The 16,189-nt window shown below is 37.4% G+C and overlaps 1 protein-coding gene across 5 annotated transcripts in view; it reads left to right on the top strand.

The window, feature by feature from the left end:
* FTO (FTO alpha-ketoglutarate dependent dioxygenase) overlaps positions 1–16,189 on the top strand; it is a 224,400-nt gene that overhangs the window by 62,973 nt on the left and 145,238 nt on the right. The window contains exon 8 of one of the 5 annotated variants that reach the window (XM_015639804.3): positions 9,186–9,330. The exons of the other annotated variants lie outside the window; for them this stretch is intronic. Within the exon in view, the coding sequence (XP_015495290.1) occupies positions 9,186–9,314 (129 nt within the window). The 3' untranslated portion in view covers positions 9,315–9,330. The remainder of the gene's footprint in view (positions 1–9,185; positions 9,331–16,189) is intronic. 5 annotated transcript variants of the gene reach the window in all.

Here is a 16,189-nt window from a genome sequence, read left to right as displayed (position 1 = left end):
ACATCCCTGGGAACATGGTGTTACCGTCGGGAATCATCCCTGGAAATGCAGCGTTACCGTAGGGATTCATCCCTGGAAACGTGGCATTACCACCAGGCACCATCCCTGGAAACACAGCATTACCATCGGGATTCATCCCTGGAAATGCAGTGTTACCATCAGGCACCATCCCTGGGAACGCGGTGTTACCACTGGGATTTATCCCTGGGAACGCGGTGTTACCATCAGGATTCATCCCTGGGAACCCAACGTTACTGTTGGGAGCCATCCCTGGCCAGGGGAATCATCCCACTTCCCAGCTAGCCCTGGTCTCTGAGATTCCAAAACACAGGAAATCTATTGTGGGTTAACAAATCCAGCAGCATTTAACATAAAAAGTTTGGTGTTTTGGTCATGCTTAGCTTCCACAGCTAAGTTAAATCAAAAGGGTGTTTTTGAAGGTACCCATTAGTTTGCAGTTGATGGGTTTTTTTCCCTCCAAATTTATAATTTTAGCTGGGTGATTATTTTTTTTTAAAAAAAAGAAAGTAATGTAAAATGCTAAAAGTAAAAATGTCTTAGAATTGTTAGTCTTGTTTTGGAAGATCTTAAAAGAAAATATTTAAGCATTGTATTTTTCCTTTGTGTGTGAGCTGAACGTCTGTTGATGTAGTGTTTTTGTACACGTGTCTAGAGTGATACAAAAGTCAGTCTCGGGGATCTTCTGTGTGTTTTTTTTTTGGTTTTCCCCTTGTTTAATAAAGCAGCTATAAAGAAGAAAAGAAAGTTTCAAAAATTATCTCTGATTCTGCTAATTGTAGTTACTCTTCTGTCACAGCAGAGTATCATATTGCAGGAAGTTTAGCCCAGTGTCTCCAAACCTGTGGGCTTTATTTAATATTTTTGTACGTTATAGCAAGCACACAATTTTATCATAATGTTTATTCCTGGCATTTCTTTCCCTAAGGATAGTTTTACTTAGAGCTCACTCTTGTGATGTAAATGTTAAACCTTTCATTTGAATGACATTCTGATAAAACATCACATTTCCCACAATATTACCTCATGAATTCATGAGCCATTAAATCCGAAGCAGTTTAACCAATCTTCCTTTTTTTCTCCCCCTCCCTTGAAAATATGAAGGCTATTCATATGTTGGAGGGTTTTTTTTAAAAGTCATCCAAGATTAACACGTTATCACCTGCAACATCAGGATAAATGCTTGCAGAATTCAAAGGGAGAGTTACCATTTGAAAAAAGACCATACAGGCTTTGCTTTCTGGGTAAAGAGAAGTCTGAAAAGCTGAAATCTCATGTGATGTGAGCAAGTCTTGCTGTAGCTGTTCCGAGATTCAGCGCAGAGACAATTTGTCTCTCAGGGTCTGATATCATGCAAACCTTGCAATCTGACATTTATTTTAGCTATGAAAATCTGTAACCACCACACCAAATCTGTAAGAACTGCAGAAGTCCAACAGTCTTCTTTTGATTATTTTGTTTTAGATCGATTCACATGAGAAAAGTAAAATGTAAATCAATAAAATTATTTTTGTTTGTGGAGTGAAAAGTAAACATATATGGCTACACTTACATGTTGAATTTTAGAAGGCTTTTAAAAACATATCTAGTGTTCTTTAAAAAAAACCCAAAAAGCCACCTTTACAGTGCTATATGGTGTGAATTGTATTTCCTGCTTTGACAGTCCATTTAGCAATGTAGCAATGTATTTATATGGCAGTTGGCCTTAATAACCTTTATTGACTTTAGTGGGAAAGAGCCAAGACTGGCATTATTAAAATGTATCAATTTCATTGCAGTATAAAATCACAACATATATAATTATGTTAGGTAGGCTAGGCTCCATTTAATCCCACCTATTTATGCAGGAATTTGGCAAGACGAGAGAAAGCGTGGAAGTGAAATGTAGAGAAAAGTGTGAGTGACTTGGAGTTACATTTAACAGCACAACTGTTTGCCTGCAGTGAAGGAATACTTAAAGGAATGAAACATAGATCTTGAGGAAGTAATTTCTTAATGGGATAACTGAAACACAAGTAGTTGTTACACCATTTGTTTCATTTTTTTGGCATCTTAAAAGAGAGCTGATGATAATGAAATGCAGCACACCTTTTAATTTGTAGTAGTGCAGGAGCAGAAGCGTGCACACTCGGTTAAGTGGAAGGATCAGAGTGGCATTTCATGCAGATTGGTATCTTCCTGCACAACTTTTGTCTTGATTTGTAAAACTTCTTTAAAACTATCTTTAGTCTTGTTATGACTGTTATTCTCAATAACAGGCTTTTTATCAGTTTACTCAACTGAATTGAAATAAGAGAGCAAGCCTATTTTATTGTAAAATTATTTTTCTTTCCTTTTTGAGGTCTGTTTCATTATTTGCTCCTATTGCTATATATGAAGTATGTCATAGTTTCAGCTATAAGCCACTATTGTCAGGGGCTTACAGCCTGACAGTTAGAATTGAGTCTACGCTGAAACTTGAGCTACAAAATCTCAGCCCAGAGCCATTTTTTTTTCCCCAAATTAAAGCAGGGGTTTAAATATGTATTTAAATCAAGAGCATTTCAGTTCCTGGATAATCATGAAAAGCTCTAAGAAAAAAATATGCTTTTACAAGGAATTCTCCTAGCTTTTGTAGACTTTGGCGCTATAAACAACTAACCAATTATTTTTTAAAAAAATAGATAATGGGATCACAAACAGTCTGGTTGGTTGGTTAGCTTCTTTCAGAAATTGCATAGCAACTTAACTGACACTTGAATTGGTTTGACCTTGTCAGCCAAAATTCCAGGAACTCTGAGGTATTATTTTAATTTCTCTTCTGGTTTTCCCGTTGTGCTCAGATATTGCAGTGTCACACTTTATTGGAGGGCCATGTGGCGATGGGTGATGGGATTTGCCTAATGTGCTGTGAAATGTAGGTACAACAAGGCAGATCAAAGTCCCAGATTTTACCCATATTTATTGTCTTTTGGGGCACTCCTTGTCTGTTTAGGCCAGAGCCTTTAAATGTATTTTTGGCAAATTATATTTTCCGTACACTGGAAGTCAGATGATTCTGGAAATGTATCTTTTATCTTAAACAACAACAACAAAACCTGATGCTGGAGACTCACACTTTTTTTTTTTTTTTTTTCCTCCTGGCAATAATTTCTTTGACCCCAATATTTTTAACTGTCAGAAATGGGAGAAAGGATTTAGCATTGTCTGTAGTAGAATCATAATGAAACTGCAAAAAGAAAAAAAAAAAGTAAAGTTGTATTGCACATCTTTGAGGAAAAAAAATATTTACAATTCTGAGGGAATTCAGACTTAAGCTTCCAAAACAACATGTGTGCTGAAAGCACAAAAGACTGTGTTTATGATTCTCTTTGAAGTGTTTCTGCAACAGGATAAGGAAAATTTTAGAAACTGTCTGATAGTGTTCAGGGTAAATACTTAAACCCCTTTAGAGAATTTCACACACAGATACTGTGCAGCAGAAAAAAGGATACTTATGTTTCCTAAAGCTGCTACAGCCTACAGCTTTGTACTTAAAGACAGAGGTGTTGAATAGAATTCTTCTGAGGATACATCCAGTGACAATATCTACAGGAACATCAGAGCAAACCAGTGGATAGCACTTTCTGTTTTTAACCCTTACGTGAGCTGGCTGAGATCTGAGCTGCGTTGATATGAACCCCTATAACATTTCTGTTACAAACTGGAATTGTTCCAAGGGCAGCCTTCCCACTCCGACAGCATTCTGGGAAAATCCCACTGGCAACCTTGGGGTTGTAATGTACACTGGCTCAAGGCAGGAGAGGTTTAGGGCTGTGTGTGTCCTGTGGGACAGTGAGGTGCATCTCTGATGGCCCAGGTGGGAGCACCATGGGTGGGCTGTGGAGCTGTGCCCGTGGTGGGGTGCTGCCTCTGCCTTCCCTCAGGTGGGTGTGCACCTGAGCTACAGGTTTGACATCTGTAGGTGTTCTTGTGTACACAACTGGACCTTGGGGAGCTGCAGATTTGGGTTACTGGAATTCTGTTGTCTTGTGCTTTCTTCTTACTGTAACAGGGCTTCTTTCTGTGATCCTCACTATTTTTATACTCTTGGATGTATGCAACTGTGTGTTCTAAATACCTGCACTTGCACGTAAAATGCAATGAGTTCTGTGCTGGTGTTTAAGGCACAATGCATGTACCACAATCAGCAGAAATCAAATTTGTTCTCCCAAAACCTTGGATGGATATACACTAGAATAACAAAAGAGCTTTTTATCAAGTGTGTTTATTGAGGCTTATTATTTGCTGTGGAAATAATGATGTTGTAACATTGAGCTATTGTTTTATAAGCCTCACTATTCTTTGCAAAGTCTTTCACAAGGGTGCAGAGTGACAGGATGAGGGGGAACAGTTTTATATGGATGGAGGGCAGGTTTAGTTTTGGTATTAGGAAGAAATTGTTGACTGTGAGTCTGTCAAGGCCCTGGCACAGGTTGCCCAGAGAAACTGTGGCTGTTCCATCCCTGGAAGTGTTCAGGGCCAAGTTGGATAGGGCTTGGAGCAACTGGGGATTGTGGAAGGTGTCCCTGCCCATGGAAGGGGGGTTGGAACTATATTGTCTTTAAGGTACCTTCCAACCCAGAATTCTGTGATATGCTTTAAGGTTCTCAGAAATCTATTTCCTTGTTGAAAAACTTACTAGAAGACCATATTTGAAGACTGGGAATAGTATTTCTTTAAAAGAAAGTAATCAGTATCTTTAGAATTTATGTTATATGCTATATAGACATTGATCAGTTATTACCAATATGTTAAATAATTTTTAGTTCTTATTTACTCAGTCCTAGAAGTGATCAGATAGAGAGCTTATGGATTTGTATCTATGTATATATGTTTATGGACATGCCATACAGAAAAGAAGGATTTGGTTTAGTGTTAAAACTGTGAATTACAGTGGTTTGGCAGGAATAATTTGTACTGTGATTGTTATAAACTAGGGTAAGTTGTGATTTTGAATGAAAATGAAAGCAAATGACAGTATGACTAAAATGTCACCATCTACATTGCTGTATTTTTTTTTTAATACAGCTAGTGTTGCTAAATGTGGTTTTATTGCTATTGTATTTTAGTGGCTCTGTAACCACTATGAAATAGAACACAGCTGCTTTACTTTCCAAGTGGCTTTGGTAGGCGAAGGAGGTGACATCTTTTGGAGAGCTGCTGTTGCTGCATTGATACCCTTTCTTTCCTATCTGATTCTTCTAATTCCTAACAAGAACATGGGTAAATAGCATTTTTGTAATGTGTTCTTTAGCAGTTACTTCATCTTTGGCCAAATTTGCAGCTTTCGTTTTATACATAAAGAAATACAACTTGGCTTCAGAAGTTGCTATGGAGAGCAGTATGCCCTGATGAATTAGGTGCTAATTCTTTTACTGACCCTCTGTTTAACTTAGGTGTGGTTTTCAAAATCAGTCTGGCAATCAAAACATTGAGGTCTTACTTTGGTTTTAGATTGCAGACAATTTCTGATCTTAAAATTCCTCAATTAAATGAGGCTATGATTTTTTCTTTATCTGACAATTACTTATTGGCTGTGTACTAGGGAGAGAACAACCTGCATTTTAAGGAAACCAAGAAATTTTTACCACCCCATAAGATGTAGCCACATATGAGCTTTTTTTTTTTTTTTTTTGTCAGATGGGCAAATTTTGTCTGTTTCAGAAAGAGCTGACTGTGTTTTCCCATGTCTCCAGGTCTTGTTCTCAGGAGCTTTTGCATGAATCTTTTTTTGCACTTTCTGGTTGCCACTACACATGCTTCTGCTTAATGATCCTGAAGCTGTAGATATAATAATGTTTATAATGTTTACAATTCTGCAGTAGGAAGATAATTACTGGCTTTTCTCAAATGTTACAAGTGAACACCAGATTTTGGCAGTTTTCCTTGGACTGCTAGTCAATCTGAACTCTATATAATTTTCACAACAGAAGCACCAATATAAAGTTTAAATGTAGCAAATCTTTTAAATGATTCCAGTAAAATAATGTCATTGTTTATCACAATCAGACTAGTTTTGGTAGGACTCATTTTGAATTTCCATAATAGAGCAGAACAATTAAGGGGATGGTGAGAACAGGCTGGATTGTTGCTGTGGGACAGGAATGGCAGCAGTGGAGCTGTGCTCGAGATGAATCCAGCTCTGTGCTTAGCATGCAGTGATCCACAAAGTGCACTGTTAATAGCTGGGAATAGTGCATCAGTTCATGGTGTCTAGCTGCCTAGGGATCAATATCATTGTGTAATAAACTGAAGTGATTATTTTTATGTGTCTGTGTATATATGTATGCATATATACACTGCTAATAATTACATTTTAGCTCGATCTTCAAGCTGTGTGCTACATGCTAATGGATTAGAGCTTCACCAGCTAGCTAGAAGGTCAATTGTTTTGTGATGTTGTGGTGGGACTCAGCTTGGATAACTGAATTATAAGACTTTTTTACATGGCAGAGTAAGTTAACTCATTGTGATCCTTTTGGTATCCTTCTGTCCAATATTGTGCTTCCATTTCATAAAACAGAAGGTTTTGTGCTGAAATCATTTGTACTAGTAGGACCACAGAATTCACTTTCTTTACTCAAAAGTAATGATTGGTTATATTGCTGGTGGACAATAGAAATTATTTTAAGATTAGTTTGTACAAACCAGTTTACGCTGATGCTGTGTAGTACCACACAGAGATTGTACTTTGCAGGCTTCTGTGAGGTGATAGAAAATCTGAAAATCAGCAGAGCCTTACATTTCCTCATGTGTTCTCTTATGAGCTAGAGGAAAGAGCACAACAGTGTTGCATGTCCAATGATAGTACATCTATCCCCAGGAAGCAGGGCTGAGGCAAGATGAAATTAGTTCTGTAATGCATTTATGTATGTGCTCAAAGCAAAGACCAATTCAAGTCCTGACAAGGTCCTAGTACAAAATGTCATAATGCTTTTTGAAAGGATTAAAAATAAAGAGAATTAAGATTATTAATATTTCTCACTTTCAAAAGTGTTCTCCTGTAGGTGTTATCTTCAATAATGCAACCTTACAGGGACTGGCATTGTCCCTCAGAGGAAAGACAGCAGAGAAAGGAGAGGTTGCCATGCTGGTACACTTGTACAGTCAAGGCTCCTCAAAACATTTTTCATTACTGATCTTTTGTTGGTTTTCATGTAGGATGTACTTGATACACATATTTATAAAATATTTGTACATTCATGGGTCAATTCCACTGGTGGTTCTTATGCTAAAGGAATTGTGGATTTTCAATAATTAGGAATCTACTGGGGAGAAGAAAAAATGGGTAAGACAACAGATGACCCAGTCATGAATTTGTGTAGATGTTGAACAAAACAAAGAAAAAGTCTCACTAGTTTTTTTAAGAAATCCTACTGTTAAAAACTTGGTTATGAGGCTATTTTCTCAAGTTTTGTCTTTGCTTTTCATCTTCTACATTTTCTTCTTAAATGTAAAATACTGTAATTGAATCACAGCATTAGCTGGCTTTTCCCAACAAAACAGCAGATTTAGGCTCTTTGCTGCTAGTTTCAAAAGTAATATGTAAGGAGAGAGAGCGCAAAGACAAAAATTGAGCACATAGATGTATAATCCCAAAGGAATAAACTGACTTCTACTAGACAAGCTGAAAGCTGATTAAAATATTTTTCATCCTTTGGGTATGCAACAGCTTTTGATGATGGAGAGTGTATTAATATTCAGCTTAGCTGCTTGTCGACACTGCAGACAGGTCCCAGGGAAGACTCTGATACTGACCAGGTTTTCTGGCTCTGCCAGAAATCTTTATAAGACACAGAGCAGCAGCCTTGTACCAGGAAAAGCTAAGATAAGAGTAGTGCTATGTCTTTATTTTAGATATTACTTTTATAGATTTTAAAAGGATTGAAAATTTTAAAGAATTCTTTTAATGATATAAATGCATTTAAATACAACAAAGGAGAAAGATTATTCTTAATTATTTTAATAATCTAGTAATTAGATTATTTATTAATCTATTCAATTTTCAGTTTGTCTGAGTTGTTTGTGAACTTACAAAGATCTCAGTAATAATATCAGTGATCAGGATTTTTGGAGAGTGTGTTCCTTCCTTAATTTATTTTATAACAGATCTGAGGTGGTGGGGTACTGTTCTCTTAACTTTGTCTCTTCCCTTGTAATGTAATACCTACCTTCCAGACAAGAATGAGATGTAAACAGCTGCTTTATCAGCTGATACTTCCTCTGTTCTTTTGTTTGCATGCTGACATATAGGGTGTTTGCTTTTTCCCCTTCCACAGTGACTAAATATGTACAGTATCTCTGGAAAACATGTCATACGCTGTGCGAGGTGCCTTTAGGATGGCTCCAGGGCTAAATACTTCCTGTAGTAGGTGAAAGAGCATGGCTTAATCAGCTTAGTTAACTTAATTAAGCTGTGCTTTTTTCTTGTGGTACAGCTTTAAAGTGTATCTCATTTAGAAACTGTATTTCATAGTTGTGGAATGACACCAGGTTAGAGAAATTCTGTGAGATTTTTATAGTAGGCTTGATAAAGATAAGATTTGCTAGTTATTCTGCAGTGGGAGGAAGTGAACTAAAGGAGTATGTCCTTTTTATTGAAGATTTAAAGGGGAAATTCTGATGTAGTTTACATTTTAAAGGCTTCTCAAACTGAGACAGTCTACTCTTCTTTTTATCCCCATCTAAGTTTAAGATTTTTATATGTGGCAAGAGCTGTCCATTTTCATCTCAACCTTGGCTTGCCTGCTTGTAGATGTGTCACCAGATTCTACATGACTCTACATTATTTTATGGTTCTTTGGAAGAAGTAAGCTAAGGCAGTGTGATTGTGAGAATGTGCATCTTTTCCCCACTGATCTTTGAGTCTCAACAGCAAATACTATCACAAATTAAAGTAATTTGAACTCAGTTGTTCTTTCTTGAGATTAGTTTTACTTTATATTCTTCTTGAGGTACTCCATGTTGAGGAAAAGGTTTGATTTTACTCTTGGACAAATGGGATCCTGGTCCTAGTGGAACACTCCTGTGTGGATAGAGGAGATTGATTAGCAAGGCACAGCTGGAAAGTGTAAGTGCAGAGTGGGTTCTACTTACCTTCTCATCTGCTTCATCTGGCTTGTTAATGTTGGTTATTTACCTTACAGGTTTCTGAAGCAGTAAGGGAAAGAGCAGTCAGGGCAGCAGCTGTAGCTGGCCAAGGGGAGAGTGGCAGCAGGTGCCAGGAGGCAGTGGAAGCACAGGGAGAGGTTTGGGAGCCCTTCTGTTGGCAGTGACGGGACTGAAGGCAAGGTGAGTGAGGATTCCTGGGACAGCAGCTCTGGAATCAGCACAGAAGTGCTTGAAAACTTGAAACTGGGTGTGTGGGTGGAATGGACCTTTGGGTACAGTGGGAATAGAAAACAAGCTTGGCAGGAAAAGTTTCGGAGGTTGAGGAAAAAGTAGGAAAGGATGGCAAAGGCTCTCAGGCAAAAAGGAGTGGTGTGGTTCGAGAGAAAATAGGATGGAGAGGCTTTATAAGTGGGAAGTGGTTATGGAGAAGATGGCAGAAGATAAGGGTGTAGCTGTGTGTCTCCTTCAAAGCCAAATATCGTGGGTTGTGACTTCTTTGATTTCTTTTTTTCCCATCCCTTTAAAAGCTTAGTGTTTTGATAGAATTCTCTTAATTGATACCTCTGTGCTGTAATAATAGTACATTTAATATGCTGCTGGCTTATATTACAGAATCAAATAAGGGAAAAATAATCTTTGTTTAAGCAAAAAATAATTATGTTGAATGCAGAAAACTATTTAAAGTATGTTGGAAAATATATGCTTTTGATTCCACAAACATAAAATTATTCAGAAAAAAACGAGATTATATACGCATAGATTTTTTAAAATTAAAAAAATGCATATAATGGTTAAGTCTTGAGAATTTTTTTGTGTGTTTATGTAGCACAGGGATGCATATATATATGTATACAACCATGTGCACACATGGAGGGGAAAATAGATTTGCCTATTTAAGTAGTGAGCTACTCTCCATAATGCTTGAAGTTGCAGAATCTGTCTGAACTGATGCAATGTGTTAAGTTTCTCATATTATTACTTCTTATCCCACTGCTTGGGCATAGTTCTATTACAGACTTCAGTGTTTCTTGATTATATGGGGTGTTATAATTTCCTGATGACTGGTTATATTATTTATAATACAGAGGGTGTTAATCCTTTGGTGATTAACACTCTATTTGAATTACCAGAGGTCAAAGGTACATTCTTTTATTTGGAGTTTGGGTTTTTTCAGTGTTTTTTTTCCTTTGATTTGTTTTTTCTAAATGTTGTTTCATTCTCTGTTTTATCTGAAAATCATTTTGAAACAACTTAGGGTGAGGAGAGGAGCATGCTTCTTCCTTAGGAGCCCAAGTCTATTGGAACAGTAGGCACTAGAATGCAAGTTCTCTTTGCACTGAACATCTCCAGAAATCCTCCATTTAAAAATAATGAAACTCTTGTAATCAAAAGAATCATAGTAGAAAGCACATGGAAGAAGATATTCCCTACTTAAGCTTGTGGAAAAGTAGATACTTACCTGTGTCTCATTACTTTTTGGAAATATTTATTGAAGATTAAATATGTATATATATATATATATATATTTGTGTGTGTATACATATAAACACACACTTTATAAGGTATAAATATACTTGGCTGTCATTTCAGGTGATGTGGAAATATTGCAGAGATTTTTGTCCAGCTGCCAGCTGTATCCCAGTCACTGTGGTTTCAGAACTGAGGAGCTGTAGTGAAAGCTTTCAGGTGTTTCAAAGGCTGTGGCTGTGCAGAAGTCACCCTTGCCCTAATATTTCATTCCTTTCTCAAAATACTGTAGGGTTTTTTGTTTTTCTCAGCTGTGTTCTTTAAAGTGCTGTAGCTGACTGAGCGGGAAGCACCAAAGGATCTTGCTGTTTTGTTTTTCACACGTTTCTGGGGTTGTGTAACCATTTCTGCAGCTCCAGGAGAACTCAGTTATGTGTCCAGGTTTGCTGAGTTGCTGTGTCCACCTGCAAAGCCTTTACAGTGGCCTACAGCAATCGCTGGAGCATGCGGAAATGCTGTGACACTGGCTTTGATCCCTTCTCTAAAGGTGACCATAACACGTTCCTTGACTGCAATCTGAGGTACATGTTCCACCTGGAGATTACTTCATGCTGTGGTCATTCCACCTACTCCAAATCTGGAAGATTGTGGGCATGATGGAAGACCTGCAAGAGTTCCCTCACTGGTGTTTTTCTACTCCAGAACCTCTCTGGTAGTACCTGAAACTGCAGCAAGCCAGTTAGAGGGGAATGATGTTGAGGCAGCCTAGCCCTCTGCAGAGTTGCATGTAAACAAAGGAGATGGTCAAAGAGCAAAGGAAACACTATATAAAGTTAGGAAGCCAAAAGCAGGAGGAGAGTGATTTGTCTGGTGAGGAGAGTGTTTGGAGATTGTAGATTGTTCTCAGCTCAAATGATGCCAACCTTGGAAGCTGTAACAGGGTATGGTAAGCCCCTCTCTGCATTTTCCAATAGAGGCATAACTGGTCCTCACCTGCTGCTTTAAGAAAATTCAGCCTCAGATTAGATGAAGAAATGTTAATAGTGTCTCTTTTGCAGAGCTGGGGCATGAGTTCACTGGTATATAAAAGCTCTGTTAGCAGAATGGGCTTAATGCCTGAACTGCTGCATGAAGTCCTTCAGTCTGCCAGAAAATTGAAGCATATTGTAGTAATTGTTAAACATTTAATCTGTGTACCAAATCTGTGGGTGTTTTAATGTTGCTCTACAGCAGATAGGTTGATGGTTAAGTAAGTGGAAGCACAGAGGCCAGTTGCTCATGTCTGGCCACTCATTTCATGATTGTGTTCCACTGTCTCTGTGTGCTGGGTTTCTCTCTGCTTTGCTGTCTGGTGTTTTGCTCTGAGCTCAGTGAGGTGCTAAGATTAGTGCTGGTTTGCTTTTGTCATAATCTTTCATGTTTGCTGTGACGGATAGGTGAAAAAGTAGTATTTGTTCTGCTCCAGCATGCAAGGAATCCAGCTCAGACACTGAGGGCAATTAGTCCCTATGTTGTGGGATAAAAAGCAGACATGCTAAAATTGTAGGGGTACTTTTTTCCTGTACATGCTCCAGGGGAATGCTGCACACTGCACTGTGGCTTCCTCCATGATTTCTCTGCTTATGATTGCTTAAAGTGCTGACTGCCATTCAGCTGCTGGCCTGTGCTTAGTGCAGATACTAAATACTACACTGCCTTCCTTCTGGGTGCCTTTAATGCTTCACTTCCATTTTAATAGTTTCATTTACGCTTAGAAACGGGGTTTTTTCTACTTCTGGGAGTAGTCTGGCACCACAAAATGTCTTGAAAGCATTGAAATGCTTCAAAATGAATTGAAAGTAGTTTGGTAGGAGAATTAAAGGTCAAAGTGATTTTGTGAGCAGAGCAAGAAACTGGAGGAAATAAGTTGCAGAAAAGAGGGAGTAACAATAACCAAGTGAGAGAAATAGGAATAAATATAATGGAAGTATAAAGAGTCTTGGAAGTGCAAAGGATTATAGGGTTAAAAGAACTGAAGGTATTAATATGATGATCTGAATTTTCATCTCTTAAACTTGGCTGCAGCATTTAATAGGGTCTTGTTCTGAGAATAATAAATATGTAAACTACTAATATAAATGATGCAATTAGAAATGTGAGTTCTGTGTGAATGTATAATTTCACTTTATATGTCAAAATAGGTTTTTATCTGCTGACATAGTTCTAAATCAGCTTTCTTGAAGGAGTGGTTACATTGTGGCCTCACAGCAGCAGAACATTAAGCTTGAAAGTCTGCAGATAGAATACTTGCAATAGTGTTTATGTGTGAAATTTTAAGTGATGAACTGCCTGATTAAAACCATAATATATTTGTAAATTGTTATTGGTTTTGTGTAAATCCATTTTTAATATTAAAAAAGAAAAAGAAGCATGGGGGAGGGAAGTAAATTAGTGGGTAGCAAGAAGGACTGAAAGAACATACAACTAAAGTTGAGAATAATAACCAGCTTACTAAATAAGGTTTCCTTCATGAAAGATGGGGAAAGTTGTTTGCTGATTTAGGTGGTATAACTAGAACAATGTACGTAGCTGTTTTCATATTGGAGATTATGTTCTGTTCAAATATATAGTATATTAGAATTTTGCTAGTTCTGTTTCAAAGTCTGATGCAATATTTTGGACTCCTTCTTACATTTATCACAAACAACCATTTATTTTCTTGGGCTGAACCGTAAATACTTGTAGAAGTGCTGTAATCTTTTTTTAAAAACAATGATTTGAAAATTTGCATAATGGGTTTAAGTAATGACATGAATTACAAGTAAGGCTCTGAATCTGTTGCCTATGATGCTCCTTTTTGGTGACCTGTTCCATAATCAGAATTTATATAATTTAATTCATTACTAGACATTCAAATTAAAGACATTAATATATGTTATGTTTCATTACTAGACATTAAAATATGCTTAGAGATTTACATCAGAAATATTAATTGTTTATATCCTGTTTTCATTTTACATGTACTTTTGTCTTACATTTATGCTAACCCAGTCAATAAGCATATATAAACCATGTCAACTTTTGCTGTTTCATTGCATTTTTGCTATTTTCACCTAAAATGTAATCAAAAAATATTTTACTGCTTATTTGCGCTGTACATCTTCTAAATCCAAGATACCACTGGGGTCAGAAGATAGCAGATAGACTATCCAGAGTTTGAACTGGTATTCCAGTTCCTGGTTTCCTGAGGATAAATGTGAGTGCTCCAATATAAATGTTTTAGATCATAGTGACAGCTGTGGAAATTAAACATAGCTAGCAAAATCTATTTTCTGTCTAGCTAAGTAAAGGAGAGGACAGATGAAGAAATACCCTGGGTGAATGAATTCTTATGAACAGTGATGAATCATTTCCCTTTGCTATATTAATTGTATTGTATTGTTAGGAAAAAACATCTAACTTGGATTTCTGTGTGTGTTTTTCATATTCAAGTTTATCGTACTAAGGTGAAAAATTTAACATATCTCTCCTAGACTGTGCTGTAGCACACGTTGCAAACATTTTCTAACCACAGGGAAAAGTTAGCCTTTAGGATAGTTTCCAGAGAGTTGCAATGGTTTGTGAATGGAATAGACTTTAAAATTCTATGAAGGTCTGGGGTTTGAGGAGAGGTGAAAAACAAAATTTCCCAGGAGTTTCCTTCCTCCTAATTCATTATGACCAATGTTTTGTTATCAGAAGCTTTGCCTTATCTTGCCTTAAAGTATCTTAAAATTTTGAGTCTACAATTCTTTTTCTTAAACATAAGTTTTGATACCTCCTTCAGAGGCTACTGTCGTGGAGAAAAACGCAGAATTTTCTCATATAGGCTCTGCAGCAGGTTGGGCACTGAGGAAGAACGAGAAGAGAGATTTCCCTGCCAAACAGTAACCCTTGGAGTCATTTTCATCACAAGTTTGTTTTCTATCTGAGGTGGTCCTGGCCTCTGTAGTTCTGGAGGATTTCTTTTCCCTTCCAGGGAAACTGCTCAGCCTTGACCAGTGGTCTGAGTCCACTGTTTGCACTCACAGGAGATAAAACAGTTCTGCCTTTTCAGGTGCTTCTTCCAGCTGGGGCCTGAGTGCTGTTGTTAATACGCTTACACTCCTCTTCTCTGGGCCAATTCTTTCTTGTTTCTACAACTGCTTAAGTAATTCCCTCTAGCAAAATATGCTTTGTAGAAACTCACCATTAGAAGCAATTTCACAGTCCTTTTTGTGAACTATACCAGTCACTGGATATTTCTGTTTGGGCTGAAAAGTCAAAATGAACTATGGAGTGCTCAGTTGTTGCATAGTGATTTTATTTTTTTCTTTGCTGAGGTAGAGGAGTTAATGTAGGTTGTAGCTCAGAAGTGAGACTATGGGGCTTAATTTGTGTATTTCTTTTAAAATTAGTATATTGTGACCCTTAAGATATACAGGCACTTTCTTTTTTTTAGGTGGGGAAAGAAAAGCATCTCTCTTTAAAAAGTTTATTACAAAGTAAGTGGTTAAAACGGAGCTGCAGTTACTTGAAAGAGACAAATATACATTCATTATTTCCTGAGAATGTTGTTTTTACGGGAAAGCAAAGGAAGCAATGGCTGGGTGTCATTAAGGAGTAGCTTGTGGAAAGCGGTGAAATGAGCAATGAGACTTGTAAAGTGTCATGAAAACTGAAACACCAGGGTACAAAGTACTGCTTATCCTCCCAGATATGGATACCATATGGCAACATGAAGGGAAATAGAGAGGAGGAGACAAAAATCCTATTATTCCTCACACTTTCATTTGCTTGCTGTTTGCTTTGGGCAAATGACTTAAGAAGTTATGCCTGAACCTTCTTCTGGCACAGTATTTATTGACAAGACACCTGTCTTCTCTGTCAGGCTCCTTGAAGTTTCTTTGGTGTAATTCCAGCTTTGGCACTTCTGATTATAAATTAATTGTTGTTTTTCTAATAGTGTTGACATAATCTCTTATTGACTGTTCCGAAGTTAAAATCTATATTAATTTTCTGGTAGGATATCCCTTTCTTCTCTTACAGCACTTCAGTTATTTTCCTTAAGAAAGACAATATGCCATGGTGGCTCCTTGCTGTCCTTGAAATCTCTGCCTCCTCCTTTTTTTCTTAATCTGCAAGTTGTAATTTCTGGGTAACTTTCTGCATCTCCCTTTTATGTATCTTTGGAATCAAATGGAATGATTGGGGGTGCTTGGAAAGATGTGAGAAGGATTTGACTTCTGGAAAGACAGCTGTGTGTTCCATGTACCTTTGAAATGGCACAGAGGAGAAGAGTCTGTCAGCTCTCTGGGGGCTGGCGCAGCTCTGGGAAGGTTCTGTCACCCTGTCCCTCACCCATTTTCTCCATTCCACCTCCTGAGTACACACTTGTCTAGCACCCAGTGTTTTCTTCATTTGTAACAATTTCTCTGAAGTTAACAGGTCTTCTTTAAATATTGCTAAACTAAGTCTTACCGATATACAGTACAGTTGTCTTCACTGTAATTGTTGTTTAAAATGACAATTCTGGCAAGTTTCACCTTTGCTCTTCCAACTTCGTGTTTGTGAA

The sequence above is a fragment of the Parus major genome, chromosome 11 (assembly GCF_001522545.3).
Source record: "Parus major isolate Abel chromosome 11, Parus_major1.1, whole genome shotgun sequence".
Lineage (NCBI taxonomy): Eukaryota > Metazoa > Chordata > Aves > Passeriformes > Paridae > Parus > Parus major.
This window is presented reverse-complemented; position numbering and strand designations above follow the sequence as displayed.